The following is a 15,244-nucleotide window of genomic DNA, read 5'->3' as shown; positions in this document are numbered from 1 at the left end:
ATTAAACAAAATTACCTCCTGCTAAGTAGTAGAAAGCAGCAGAATAGCGAAGAATGCATCGTCAGGTTCTTGGGAATGTTGTTGATAAGTTCGTATTTTATTCCTTCAGGGATCGTCTAAATGATGATGATTGTATTGGAACTACTTTTCTTTCTCTTGCCTCGATGTCTGGTCAAGGAGAAGAAGGTTACATGATATAATCGGCATGAAATGTTAAAAATCTCATTATTTTCCTTAAGCTTTTCGTTTTTTATCAGTTCATTTGCCCCATTCACTATTTTATCTGCAATTAATGAGCGAATGATTTGGCAATATTCAGGATTTCTTCCGACGTTTGGTCCTTGCTGGTTGAATTTTTATGGTTCCCCGAGGGAGTTTTCTGAGCTTCCAGATGAGTATGAAGATCTAAATGGTGGAAAGGTGCTTGACATTATTGATATACTTCAGTTTGTGTTATGCATGGTCAATTAGTGTCTGGCGACAAACAGATTAGAACACCTCTAATTTTTTTTTTAAAGAATGTCTCTTTCAGAATATGACAGTTTCTTTACTAAATTGTAATTACTTCGACTGCTAATTTCCCAAAAAGGGGTTGGCGCATGAATCAATTTGTACAATTTTACTTAATATTCGCGCGGAAAAAAAAAAAAAACCCTGTTTGGTTTACATTAAATCACGTTTTGATTTGTAGCCGCTTCAAAAAATTTTGCAAGCTAAAACAATTATTAATAAAGATGAGATATTAATTATCACTTTTATTATCCAACTACACCTAGACGAGTACAAATAACGCCATAGACGAGTACAAATATCACGCGGTATTTGTACTCGTCTATTGTAATACCGGTCAAACAGGTTTTCTCGCATCGCGTAAGCGAAGAATTGGATTGTAGTTACGAAAAAAAAAAAAACGAATGGCGGACAATTTGAATCATATTTCCGACGACGAAGAGTCAGAATGGCTGGCAAATATAGATCCAAGTTCATTAGATGAATCGAACGAAGAAAAACAGCTTGACGACCAGAAAATGTATTCATTTAATGAAGAAAATAGAAACAGCAACACAACAACACGACAATTCCGTTCCGCTTCGCATACTTCTGTGACGCACTCCCGTAAATAAATATCCATGAAATTCTCCCGCAGAAACAACAGATTGGCGTGTTGGATAATAAATAACTTATTAGACGTTTTGTTGTGTAGTATCGCTGAGTATTTTTACTCGTTATTTGTATTTTGACTCGCCCTACGGGCTCGTCAAAATACGACACAACTCGTAAAAATACTCAGCGATACTACACAACAAAACGTCAGATAAGATATAAACACGTAATTTTTTAAGTACAGATTTTCTGAAGTAAGAAATTTGGAAAAAAATTAAACTTTACCATGGTCTACTTACTAAGGTTATAGGAAAGAATCGCCAACATCACCGAGCGGCTGTCCATGAACTAAGACTCACGGCTCAATCAACAATTTCAGTGACTCAATCGGCCATCCAAATTTATATATGTTTCAGTCAATTTCAAAACAGTTTAATTGGTTTCTTTCAACTTGTTACTAAACAGTAAAAAAATGAGCATGTTTGCGTCTACTTTCCCAGGTATCAGTGGTGAACGATACCCTAATATTATGATAGCTCGCCCAAACAGCGGCACATATATCCCTCGAATGGTTAAGTAAACCATTTAAATGTCGATTTCTTTTTCAGAGAAGAAAACTTGTCAGTATTATTTATGATTTCAATACAATTGTGCCACACAAAAAGGCCATGGAAATTTCCATGTAATAATCATTCACGTATACTTAACAGTATCAATCATTGTTAAACAAAATTGAAAGGGGTACAAGCAAATTTCCATGTAATAACCATTTATGCATAAAAAAAAATATTTTCAAACACTTTTGGCCAAAACAGGTCTATGGAATTTTCCATGTACATGTAATACTCGCGTACACAAAACAGTATCGAACATTCTTGATCAAAACAGGTACATAAAAATATTCATGTAATACTCATTTAAACGTAAAAAAAAAAAAAAAAAAATTGAACGCGTACATGGAAATTTCCATGTAATACCCATCTACGCGTAAAAAAATTAATTTCAAACACTTTTGGCCAAAACGGGTCCATGGAATTTTCCATGTACAGATAATACGTACTCGCGGATACAAAACAGTATCAAACATTCTTAATCAAAACAGGTACATAAAAATATCCATGTAATACTCATTTAACGTTAAAAAAAAAAATAACAATTTCAAACGTTCTTGGGCAAAAAGGGTACATAGAATTTTCCATGTAATACTTATTCACGTATACAAACAGTATCAATCATTCTAAGCCAATTTAAACAGGTAAAAGGACATTTCCATGAAATACTTTTACGATTTCATTGTGCCGGATAGTGCCTCACCAAAATGATCCATGGAAATTTCCATGTAATACTTATTATCCACGTATACAAACAGTATCAAACATTCCTGACCAAAGCGGGTACATGGAAATATCCGTGTAATACTCTTTCACACGCAAAAAACTATAATAATTTCAAACTTTCTTAGCCCAAAATGGGTGCATGGAGTTTTATAGGTAATACTGACTCATTTGCTAAAAATTTAGCGTCCGAAATACCTATTCAAAACAGGTTTATGGCAATTTCCATGTAATACTCAGTCAGATTTTCAAAATAGCGTCTGATTCGTGTCAAAAGCAGGTCCATGGAAATTTCCATGTCATACCCAATCACGAAGTAATTACAAAAATTTTACTCAATTGTTATTCAAGTGTGTTCTTTGATAAAAGTGTCTCAATAGGGTAATGGTTTTTACAGCTAACGGCAAATTTCTTTCCGTTGCGTTCAAATGAAAACAAATCTCCCGCTAGACTTTTTTTAAGACAAACGGTCAAAATTTTTCAATCTTTTTGCCTTGCGGCGAAATTTGTTTGCTTTTTAACGGCTAACGGTTAACCTCATTGAAATGACTCTTGACTGATCTGTTCGAAACTTTCACTCAAACAATTTTTCCGGCGAAGGGATTATAAATCTACATTCAGTTCGATTGTCTTGCAAAGCAATTTCTCTACTCGTTGTTATCTTTGGACCCTGATCCCTCGCATGCTGAACGGCTCAGTGTGACAGCTTCTTTCCTAAAACCAGAAACAGGCTTCTCGTCATTATATACGGATAATAAGTTCACGTTCCTTTGAACCGACGGTTTCAGGCAGGAACTCACTGAAACATAAAAATAAGGGATAAACAAGTTATTACCTTTTGCAGCTATTGGCATTGTTTAAAGATGTTTTGACTGCAGGCTACTGCAAGTCAGCAATTTTGTCTCACTTCCATTAACCATTTTCGTAACTGTATTATGGCACAGAAAATAAAGGACTCAATGTCTGTAAAATGTGCAACTTTACTACATTTTGTTTGTATAATTGTGTCTTACCTAGAGTATACGAGTGTCCAAACTCTAATACAATCCCTCTTGGAGGCACGAAAAGCTTTATGATGTGCTGCATGAGGTCCAACTCATTCTCAGCCACAAACCAATTTGTGGCACTTTTCGATGGTGTGCCAACAATAGGTGGTTTGCAACCAATCTCTAGAGACACAGGTAACAATGGTGAAAGGAACAAATGGTGGTGGACGAACAAAAGAAGCTAATGAGATATCTATTGTTTACGTCCACCAACATGGCGGCCATGACGTAACGTGCAAACCACCTATAATGACACAATTTTTTTCGACGACATCTGTCAGTCCAGGGCCAGCTGTTTGAAAGATATTTAAGCATTCAGAGACTATCATGCCACACTGAGTCGTTTAATTTATCACTAAATTAAGACTTAACACTAAATGGAAATTGGAAATTTTCTAAACCAAATGACAAAAACAAAGAAAATGTTACCTTTAGCGGACATCCTACTCCAGGCAACATACAATGTGTAAGCCTTCCCTCCCGGGATACATTCCTCCAGGGTTTGTGTAAGGGATTCATCTCTTTCTCTTACAACAATGATGTAGTGAGTCATCTTTAGCCTTGTGTTCAGGCCACATATCTGCCTTAAAGTAGACTTTAATTTTTCCTCACTCCAGTTCTGGAAAGTTGTCAAATTTGAAAAATTAAAAGCAGTCAACAATAGCCTCCTTTGCATGTAAGAATCTTTATAAGAGAATTTAAGAAAAAGAAAAAAAAAACAAGCGCTGAGCTTACTTTCTGTTTCTGTATAATGATTAGATCAGCACCATCAAAGGGAATTCCTTTCAGTGATACGGCAGAAACATTATGATCCTCAGAAGAAATTGCGCAATAAAATTGCCCATTGATGCGCGAAATTATAGAGCGATCTGAAAGAAAGAGGAAAAGAAGCCATATAAGTACAGTTTAAAGTGATAGCATTGATTGCTTTCGACGCAGAAACATTCTTCTGTGTCATTTCTAAGCTGTTGGTACGGTAATTAACCAAAAGTGACAAAATTTCCTAAATAACTTGCACCTATTATCGCCTTCTATTAGTTGTAGGAACTATACCGTTGTCTTCTTCTGCCACTTCAGCTTGAAGCGCTCTTTCGACGAGTGCCGTGAATTCGGCACTTGCCTTCCCCTTTTTGACAGTGCTGATAAACGGCTGAAGGACATCGCGTCCAGTGAAATGGGGAAACCTTTAATGCCAAGAAAAGTAAAAAGCTGTAAGAGCACAATTACTCCTCTCCATAAAAATATTATGATAAAAAACTGTACTTGGCAATTTATCTTGTGGCTTTGAGCTTAGTGTTTTTGAACTATATCACTATTCTAAAACAAGGCCATTGTACAGAAAATGGATCATAAATTGATAGATGCATTTCAAAGTAAGAATTTTTTATCACAATGGACATGGACACATGAACAAAACTTTGTGTTTAAGTAAAAGTGTAATCAAAAGTGGTAATAATTTAGTTTCGAAGTTGTTAAACTGTTATATTGAATGAATACCTCTATTCAGCCTCCTTCCATGATCGACAGCCAGCTTTCTTTACGAATTCCGCCTTCAGAGCTGCTGTGTTTTTTACCTCTACTGCCCTTTCCTTTAACTCTGCAAACGACAGTTTACCATCCGCCAAATTCCCCAACAGCTCCGCTAGCTGGTCAGTGTCCAGTCCCCTCAGGCACTTGAACTTTGAGGCAACGATGTTGGGCTGTTGCACCGCTCCGGAAAGCAACTTTTTGGCCTGAGAGACGCTTCTCGTCTGGTCCTTTATTTCAAATTTCTCATATGCCAGAAACACGTGTTCTAAGGCGGAGAAGGCTGGCTCCTGGAATCCGCTAAGCAGATATATGAATTCAAGAGACTCCTACAAAAGAGTGCAGTGTTGGATGCTTTTTTTCATTTATTCCTTATCAATATGAGTTAATTAGTTTACCTTTGAGTTAATAACTGAACTGCAGTAGTTTCTCCATTCAGTTGTCTTCTGTCCCTTGAACTCATCTCTTAAAATTGAATGGCACAGCTTAACCTTAAAAAATATGACATAAATTATTCATTACACTTTAGCCATATCACTAATACTGGTTTTATTACAAATTGACGGACTACATTTGTATTTAGCGAGACAGCCCAAGAAAACAATTTTATTAAAATGGGACAACAACGTTAAAAAATTGTACCCAAGAAATATTACGAAGACAAAAAATAACCGCCTCCTGGTTAGCTCAATTGGTTAGAGCGCCGGATTGTGTTGTGCGGGAGGTCGAGGGTTCGAGCCCCGGCCGGACCAATACTCATGGTCTTAAAATAACTGAGGAGAATTTGCTACCTTTCTATAACATCAATGAAATGGTTAGATATTCTAGTCTTCTCGGATAAGGACGAATAAATGGAGGTCCCGTCTCCTGCAGGGTTAGGGGTAGGAGACGTTAATTTCCCACACACGAGATTACTGTGTGATGGATGTCCTCCCCTGGGGTGGGATGTGTGGGGGAAAAGGTGAGGTCGTTACATGGACTAAAGCGGCTGCCAGAGGCGCCTGATAATGCTGACGTCCGATCTCAACCTTAGTAACACTGTAGACCTTAGCAATTCAGCCTATGCTGCTATTAAGGTATCGAATCATTCACTTTCACCTTCACTTTCACCTTCACTTTCACTTTCTCTGCTTGTGTATCTAGACCGCACAAGAGGACTAGAACATACATGAAATGAGACAAATTTCTAGAAAGAACTTAGTACCTTTTCTTGAGAAGTCATTTCATGATGGAAGCGGTCCATCCGGTTGTGCTTGAACGCAAGTTTCAGCACGTCTTTTTTTGGCATTTCTATAAGATAATCCATAATTTCGTGATCAGGACTTAGAAGTGTTACAAAAGAGCGTGACGGAAAAATGTTGATATTGTGTTGCTTCATATTTCATAGCAAAATCTCCTGTGCGGAGATAAAGCTCTGGCTTACTAACCTGTAAACAAAATGACCTCCGTGTATTTATACTTGATATTCTCCGGATCTTCCGTTAGCATAGCCTGCATGGCCGCTCTTCGGTGGTTGCCACCGATCACCTCTAACTCGTATGAATCAAGCTTGTCCTCTTTGAATTCGTTTGGCCTTGAAACGCCTTTGATTATCGCCAACAATGGCTTTTGACCGAAAGGGACCTCATTATCCTTAAACTCAGTCACGAGGGATTTCACAAACACTTCATCGAGATCCCGAAGTGTGTAATCTTTCCTTGGGGCTTTTAAGCTCGATACTAGAACTTTTCGAGGCCCTGCACAAAAATGAGCTACTTTAGGAACCAATATACATAAAAATTCAGTAATGAACAATTTCGAATTCCCACCAAACGAAAGCTTTACAATAATCACTCACGCAAAGATATGGCGTAGCATTGCTGTGACGAATCCATTACTGGCTCATCTCCACTTTCGCTTGAAGATGTAGATGCACCGGATACAGATGAGACACTGGCGCTCACGTTTACGTTTGTCGACGTAGACGCCGTAATCGACAAGGTCTCAGCACCAAGAGAAAATTGTTCACTTGGTTGTGCCGAAATAGTGTTTGATTCATTCTCATCTCGCCGTTTTTTGGCTTGATTTTCCTCGCAGCCACTGGTAGAGAAACTACTCGCAGGTCGTTTGCCAGAACTTGACACGGGGAAGAATTCTACTTCAAGTAATTTTCTGACTTGTTCTCCAAATCTTGAAATGTCAGAAATTTCTCGGTACAACTGTTTATTGAGGTCGTCGGTGGGATTTAAGAACGTAACGTCCAGAAGAAGACTTTTTTCCGAGTTGTATTTTACCTAAGAAACAATGAATGCCTTGTGAAATATCATAAAACCATTTTACCTTATCTTTTAGGAAATACGTTGGTGCGAAAAGTAAATTCGATTGAAAATGCGGCATCGCCGGCTTAACCAAACACGTTTCGCGGAAACGAAGACCAGAAACGGAACTTTCTTGCGCTATTTTTGAAAAGTGTTGCACATTGATTGCTATTGTGCTCGCATTCCGAAACGCTTTAAATTTTTGTGGGAAATTTCATGTAAGCTAGCAGCTAAACTAAAATTATTTTATTTGATTACGGTATATAGGTAGTAAAAACTTAAGAGTGAATGGTCAGAGTAAGCTAAACGCCGAAAGAGGGAAATCCATTGCTATAGACAGGCCAAGTTTACTTAGTGCAAACCTTTTGGAAGCCAAATCAAATGCAGCTAATCTCAGACTCGAGAACATTTATTCTCCTCGATCTTATTTTTCTATTGCACGATAAAAAAGGATCTTCATCTCGTACAAACTCAACATGATCTTTCTCAGAGCAAATTCTCTTTTCTTGTAACTAAAGATTAAAATTTTCAGAATTCTCGAAACGAACTTACCTTGAGTTTCCTTAGATCTTCACTCGCGGGCTTCATGTGAACAACAGACCCAGGATCAGTGCCATCCTGCGCTAGAATGGGTGATTTATTGTGATGATGCAGCGTGCGTACCTCTCCGTTTTCTGCTTTCGTGAAATACCACTTTCTGCCGGAATAGTGCCGCTTTTCCCTTTTTCCATGTTTCGAGTAAGGTAGTGAGGACCCTCTACTACGTGTTGTTGCCATATCTTTTCACTAACTGAATTTGTTGAGCCTGGCTTGTCAAATAGCTGACCGGCATGAACCCTGAAGAATGTGCGACGACAATTTTGAGCCCGTATCGTTTGTTTATTGGTTAATATACACACCCTTTTCGAAATTCTTTTGTATGCCCGATGACGTAGGAGTTTTGAAATTTCCGACAGCCGAACCACGCTGTCGAAGAAATCGTTAGTTTTTTCAAACTGAAATAGTAATACATGAACGGCTATGGATATGGATTACTCTAGTTCGGTTGCAGAAGAGCCTCTGTCACTCTCGATTCTTTCAAGTTTCGCCGAAGAGCCTTTGGTAGAAACATCAGTAAGTGAAGAAAGCTTTGAGAGCGGAACTACGAGAATAGAAGAGTCAGCCGTGGAAGTATTTCAACCTCTCTTATCAAGCACGCCTGCTAAACGGAAAAGGGAAGCCTCGATCGGGTACGAATCGTCAGACTCTTCAAGAGCTGAAACACCACTCTCGCCGGAGCACAGAGCTTCTAAAGAGCAAGAAGTAGAAACTTCTAGCAATGCAGGTTGTGAGGACGATAACGATGTGGTCCTTTCTGAAAATGAAAGCTTCAGCGGTAGCAAGGCGCGAAGCGGCAACTTTGAAGGTAACATTTCTAATCAACTCTTCCCTAACTTCAAAAACAGAACGTTTTTCTTTATGTTTGAGGATAGTAATTCTCAATTCAGAAACACTGTAGTTGATCTAGGCGGAAAAGTAGAGGAATTCTTTGATGTTCTCAAAGTAACAGATCTCGTTGTGAAAAGCCGGAAAACTGCTTGCCAGCTTGTACCGTCTGTACAATTCAATATCCATTCACGAGGCCAAAGAGCAGTTAAGAGCTCCTCCAGGTATTTTCCCTCCACTGTTTCATATGATGGTAAAATCGTGGACGTCGCTGAAAAAAACGACATATCAGTGTATTCCAAAAGGGAATTTTTCCGACTTATCCAAAGTGAAAAACGAGATAGGAACGAACTGACCTCAAAAACCCAACGCCGGAAACGCGCAAAAATTAGAGAACTGAAACCTCATTTTATCAAAGTTGAAGATCAGTCCAGGAGGTTTTGCCCCATTTTCAAAGAATTTGACAAGTTTCCGACTTTAGACGTAGAGGAAGACCGGGAATCCAAACAGGCTTTGGGCGGCGCACACAAAGCAAGTAAAAAGGCTTATTGTGGACATTGTGAAGAGCACGTACTAGATAGTGAGCTGGATTTGCACTGCAAAGGGGAGCGTCACAAATCCATAATACAGCAACCAGGATACTGGAACAATCTTGACGCCCTAATCTATAAACTACCATCTATTGGGAAATTAGAGGATCAATGAAAAAGGCATTTCGATGTATTTTGATAAATTTTTTGATGTTAACAAGAATTGTAACATGAAGAGCCGAGTTTACGTAATTTTTGTTATTCAGTTCTACTATGTACGGGGAAGGTGGAAGGAATGCCTGACCTGATAATATAACATATTTAAAGTTCTGATTTAAAAATATCTGTCAAAGATTCAAGTTGTCTGCAATTTAGAAAGTTCCATCATACCTTCTTAGTTGTCATCTTAACCAAATTATGCATGTGGTAATAATAAAAAAGGAGAAGTTGAAATTTCTTGCCTCGTGAACAAAGAGACACGTTTAATTTCTGCCGTAGGGAAAGTTCGTAAAGTGAGAAAACCTGGAGGTTGCGATCGCGAGAAGTGCCATGCTGCTTCTTTGAAAGAAGGTGAGGCTAGGCTAGGCTCTAACCAAAGAAGTGATAATTGTGATAATTAGATAAGGAAGTATCACGAACTTCCCAATGACATATCGTCACACATTCCTGAGTGTCGTTTACTAGAGAAACTGGGTTCGAAATACAGAGTGGACGTAAACACCAAAACAGCCAACAGCGTAACGACTTAAAAAAAAAAAAAAAACCAACCAATCCGCCATTATTTCGTTGCTGGCTATGCCATATAGAGCAGAACAAGTGGGGAAGGGTAAACGTTTTGGTAGAGAGAGGAAACTTGGGTGATTTGTTTCCGCCGTTCGCTGTTTTGTCGTTTGCGATCGACAGTCATTTACTGCAAAATTAAGGCACGAAGGCGATTACTCGGCCTGGTTCTTAGACGATCCAAGAGCGCGCTCGTGATTTTGACGGATATTTGAGCAATTGGATTCAGAGATATTCATCATTCTGTGGGTTTCTTTATATTTATAGCAACAAAATCTGGATGTTGTGCTGAGAAATGCTTGGAAGTCATGGATCTTGCAGAGATGTGCATGATACGTACGAATCTTCAGGGCAATAACTCGCTGCAAAAAAGGCAGATCGTACTTGATTGGCTATGGATGCATGCCAAACCAAATAAAAGGTACAGTACATCTTATGTTTTCCTTTAGTTTCGCCAACAAGTTTCTTCTCGTAGATTGTCTAAATCATTAATAAGACTAAATTAGATAAAACGTATTTGTAACCATCTCTTTATATCGTGATTCCTCATGTTTGTTTCCTTATAGTGACCTTCAAAGCATCCCTTATTATCTTAGTGGATACAAAGTATGCAGTACAGCATACCGCGTGGTTTTTGGACTAAGCGCAGCAGCTTTAAGTGAAACGTTTCGCAATTTTCACGCTGGTGTGAGAGTTTTGCAAAAATCAAGGAGCAAGAACTTAAGTCACAAGAGACTCATGGCCGAAACTTGGATGGAAGCATTCTTCAAAAGGGTAATGAATGCTCTGATCAACGCAATGCCTTAAGATTGATTGCTTCTTCATTGAACCATGGTACATAGACAGACCTGGCATTAAGGTGGCTAATTAAGTCCTATGCGTCTCCACTCTCCACTTCTTAAAAAAGAAGAAGAAAAAAAACAGAATACGACAATAAAACGAACTTCGTTTGGCATTTTGTTTAGATGTGAGCCTGTCTTAATGCAAACTTCTAGAAGTATCCCTCGCAATATATTGCACTGATTACTTTGAACTCCTCAGTGCACTCAGCCATAGTTTAACAGAAATCCTAGTAACCTGAACTGATTTGTTTGTGTGCTATAAATCTTTACAACGACAACTTTACAACAACTTCTTGTTTCACATAGATTGGCGATAAGATGCCTGACACGGGAGCATTGCATCTAATTTAGTCTTATTAATGATTTAGACAATCTACGAGAAGAAACTTGTTGGCGAAACTAAAGGAAAACATAAGATGTACTGTACCTTTTATTTGGTTTGGCATGCATCCATAGCCAATCAAGTACGATCTGCCTTTTTTGCAGCGAGTTATTGCCCTGAAGATTCGTACGTATCATGCACATCTCTGCAATTAGATAAAACGTATTTGTAACCATCTCTTTATATCGTGATTCCTCATGACTGCAAAATAACAATACATTACATCAAAGCAATATCTCTAAAGGTTCAGATAATTGATTCCTTGTGACATTTCAATTTTCAGCACAAAGAAACTGTTGTTTACTGCAGGTAAACCGATTTACAAGATGTGATTACTGCACAGTATTGGGTGAGGAAAAGAGAAAAGCTCAAGATAAAGATGTGCGGAAATACTTGGACAAGCTTTTTGATTTCCACAATGATCTTCAAATGTAAGTGCTAAATTAATTTCAGTGAGACACATTGCTTGTGTTTTTAAATGTTAACTGTTTCCTGAAATATCTGTAATGAAACATTTTTTTTTTTTGTAGGAAAGAGAGAAAAGTGTATTACCACCACAGGGACAAAGCTAAAAAGTATCCACAAAAATATGCATGTATTGCACAAGATGGTATGGATCAGGCAAAACTTCTCCTTCCACGATTAGTAGTTATTGCACATGCATATGCTAATGCAAGAAAACTCCGGACCCATTTGACTGGTGTGTTAAACCATGGGAGGCAGCCTAAAGGTTATTTTGACCTATTTCAATATCCCCATGATGCAAATCTCACCATTAACATATTACTCCTGGAATTGCAAAGCATGGGAGAAGACTTGCCTGATACCTTGTACCTTCAAATGGACAACTGTTGGAGAGAGAATAAAAATCAGTTTGTTCTCAACTTTTTAGCCCTTCTTGTGAAGCTTGACATTTTTGTTAAGGTATGTTGTACCCGCTGCTCATAAGGAAATGAAGTTTGAAAAGTGATACACTTAAATGAAATATAGTTTATCCTAATAGTTTGTATTTAATGATTTGCAACAATCTACTGACACTATGGGGTGGGGATGGCAGTGATCATGAACAAAAATTCCCTCAAATCCAATTTTTGTCTTTACAGGTAAAACTAAATTTCTTAATGGTTGGTCACACTCATGAAGGTGTTGACGAGATGTTTAACAAGTAAGAATCTGAGAATTTCATTTTCATTTAATTAAGTTGAGAGGGAAACTTAATCTTTGAGAATAGTTACATTGCAAAATCATCTTGTTAATGCTGCCGAATACTTAGTCAAAGTTTCACTGCTGGGATGATACTTATAATTGCCAGCTTCAAAACTCTAATTTTGCACATATGTTGTTGTTAACTGATAGTCATATTAAATTGTGTCTTACAGGCTTTCTGAATTTCTGGTAAAGAAGGACACAAGAACTTTTAAAGGTACTGTTAGGAAGAATGCAATCAGTGAACTTTTAGCTTGGAAAATGACTGTTAGGAATTTATCTTTTATAATTTGACCACCTGCCATATTTGACATGTATACCTGATATGTAAGCTGGTGTTATCCAATTAACAAACAAAATGAAAAGAATCAAAATATCTGCAGAAGAGTAGATTGGTATAATTATTGAGTCATGGCCATGTTTATACAATTATATTTTAAGCCTTCAATTGATTTATGTTTATCCTCTCCTGACAGTATAATATGGATGGATACAATATCTTAAAATGTTTTCTCTGGTTAATTGGTAGAGCTTATGACCTCCTTTGAGAGTTGTTACACCCCAACTCCAAAGGCTGTAGAGGTTGAACATGTTTTTGCTGTAAAGGAGTGGATGTCGCCCTTTTCAACTGTGCTCCACAACATCTCAAATCCTCATGCTTTTAAATTTACAAAAGCTCCTTCAGGAAAAGTCGTTATGCAGTACAAGAACTGGGGGAGTGACAAAAAGGAAAACTGGAAACCAGTAGACCCTGATCCAGAACAGTGGTTAACTATAGTGAAAGTGAGTGAAAATATCTGATGTACATTATGGAGCCGGAATAAATAAAAACAAAAAATCCCAACAATACTTTCGAGTGATAATTATACTCTGTTTATACACTGAAGATAATACCTGTTTTGCTCAGCTGGAGTATGATTATCTTACATTTTAACTCTTAGCATTATGCTTGACCAATAATAATAATAGTAATAATAATAATAATAATATTAGTAACAATGACAAGTGCTATTAGAAAAATGGCAAACTGATCTCTGTTACAGCTTGATGGTATTATTGTAATGAAGTTACTAATTAGAAGCTTATTTATTGTTTAGGTCTGATCTCATTCTCTAGTCTCATTCATGTCCTTCAAATATGAAATTTCCGGGATAAGTGTTTTTGCTACAGTTTTTTTAATGATTGAATTTTTATTATTTATGTCAGGCTGATGCAGAAATAAGTGTAGATGTCCCACCAGATTATGTTGCTCCAGATACAGAGAAGCTTGAGCTTCAGCGGCTCAGATCAGACATTGAAAAATATTTCAGATCAAGATTGTTTCTGGAACAACATAAAAAAGATTGGGCATCACTACTTGACCCTGAAAATACCAGATGGCATCCGCCAGAAAGGACAGTTGCTTGGCCATTGAAAGAAATCATTGCAAACAAGGAAAGAGTTAAAGAAAGACAAAAACAATTGGAGGCTGCTGGGAATAGTGTGGGTTTTTTGGGGCAAAAACCTGAAGGTGTCCCTGAGGATGTGGATGATATGGTCAGAACTCAAGTTGCTCCTGTGCGAGAGGTGATTTATGCTCAAAATTAAGACATACAATGTGTGCTCAACTCAATTTAGCCTCCTACTCATGCAAACTTGTAGCTATTTTAAGTTGGCCAAAGCCTTTTGGTGTACGTGCCCACCAAACCTTTCCATCATGTGTTTTATTCCGATGCTGACTCAGCCACAGCTGAATTTTCCTTTAGGTGACCACACACACACACACGCACACACACACACGCACAAGCACACACACTAAAATGCCTGTCAATTATGGCTTTCACAATTGACTCAATTTATTACAATTTCAGGTGTACAGTGGAGCTTATAGGAGGCAGAGAGCTGTTGTCACCGAGGTAGATAACTTTGAAGGAGTTCTGCCAGGTTGCATTGTTGCGGTTAATCTTGAGGGAAACTACAAACCTCCCCATTTGGCAAAGGTAAAGGAAGTCACTAACTCTTCGTTCACTGTGGAGTGGCTAAAAGGTACTTACAAAGGAAAGTGGGTATCATGGCCTGGATGGACTTCCAGCGAAATTCCTAAAGAAAGTATAATCTATTTTGACATCGAATTAGACGAGAATGATAAACTAAGAAAGGAGTCTGTCCAGTACTTAAGAAGGAGATACAAAGAGTTAAAAAAAGGTGAAATGCATGATTGAGTATGCATGTATATCTAGGTTCTTTAATTGATCCAGAAGTACATGGATATTCCCATAGATCTTCCATCAACATGGTAAAATTTAAGATGTTCAGCTATAATCAATCTAAACATGTACATCGAAATTTCCATAGACCTCCCATTTACATGGTATAATGCAAGATGTACAGCTATAATTGATCTAAACATGTGCATGGAAATTTCCATAGACCTTCCATTAAAATGGTATAATGTAAGATGTTCAGCTATAACTGATCTAGACATGTGCATGGAAATTTCCATAAACCTTCCATTAACATGGTATAATGTGAGATGTTCAGCTATTAATGATCTAGACGTATGCATGGAAATTTCCATAGACCTTCCATTAAAATGGTATAATGTAACATGTTCAGCTATAATTGATCTAGACATGTGCATGGAAATTTCCATAGACCTTCCATTAACATGGTATAATGTAAGATGTTCAGCTATTAATGATCTAGACATATGCATGGAAATTTCCATAGACCTTCCATTAAAACGGTATAATGTAACATGTTCAGCTATAATTGATCTAGACATGTGCATG

At 37.7% G+C, this 15,244-nt stretch overlaps 2 protein-coding genes and 1 pseudogene across 3 annotated transcripts in view; 2 read left to right on the top strand and 1 right to left on the bottom strand.

Moving 5' to 3' along the window:
* The window catches only part of LOC111319647 (myoferlin-like), an 87,006-nt gene that overhangs the window by 17,754 nt on the left and 54,008 nt on the right, over positions 1-15,244 (top strand). Inside the window, exons 20-21 of the mRNA XM_088752060.1 lie at positions 110-186; positions 320-420. Coding sequence (XP_088608186.1) covers positions 110-186; positions 320-420 — 178 coding nt within the window. The remainder of the gene's footprint in view (positions 1-109; positions 187-319; positions 421-15,244) is intronic.
* Positions 1,141-8,290, bottom strand: LOC148742008 (uncharacterized; annotated as a pseudogene). Its single transcript, XR_015998444.1, has 10 exons — positions 7,861-8,290; positions 6,849-7,284; positions 6,439-6,747; positions 6,216-6,301; positions 5,410-5,502; positions 4,982-5,340; positions 4,538-4,668; positions 4,220-4,353; positions 3,914-4,103; positions 1,141-3,237 (listed from the first exon to the last, which is right to left on the bottom strand). The product of XR_015998444.1 is annotated as an uncharacterized LOC148742008 (transcript).
* The window catches only part of LOC148742007 (uncharacterized), a 7,056-nt gene continuing 1,724 nt past the window's right edge, over positions 9,913-15,244 (top strand). Inside the window, exons 1-9 of the mRNA XM_088752271.1 lie at positions 9,913-10,464; positions 10,610-10,817; positions 11,577-11,698; positions 11,798-12,191; positions 12,371-12,432; positions 12,647-12,690; positions 13,003-13,256; positions 13,680-14,039; positions 14,324-15,244. The exon at positions 14,324-15,244 is cut by the window's right edge and continues 1,724 nt beyond it. Of these exons, the coding sequence (XP_088608397.1) occupies positions 10,352-10,464; positions 10,610-10,817; positions 11,577-11,698; positions 11,798-12,191; positions 12,371-12,432; positions 12,647-12,690; positions 13,003-13,256; positions 13,680-14,039; positions 14,324-14,674 (1,908 nt within the window). The 5' untranslated portion in view covers positions 9,913-10,351 and the 3' untranslated portion in view covers positions 14,675-15,244. The remainder of the gene's footprint in view (positions 10,465-10,609; positions 10,818-11,576; positions 11,699-11,797; positions 12,192-12,370; positions 12,433-12,646; positions 12,691-13,002; positions 13,257-13,679; positions 14,040-14,323) is intronic.

This window comes from Stylophora pistillata, chromosome 1 (assembly GCF_964205215.1).
Source record: "Stylophora pistillata chromosome 1, jaStyPist1.2, whole genome shotgun sequence".
In the NCBI taxonomy this organism is placed as follows: domain Eukaryota; kingdom Metazoa; phylum Cnidaria; class Anthozoa; order Scleractinia; family Pocilloporidae; genus Stylophora; species Stylophora pistillata.
Note: the sequence above shows the minus strand (reverse complement) of the source record. Positions and strands in the feature narration are given on the sequence as shown.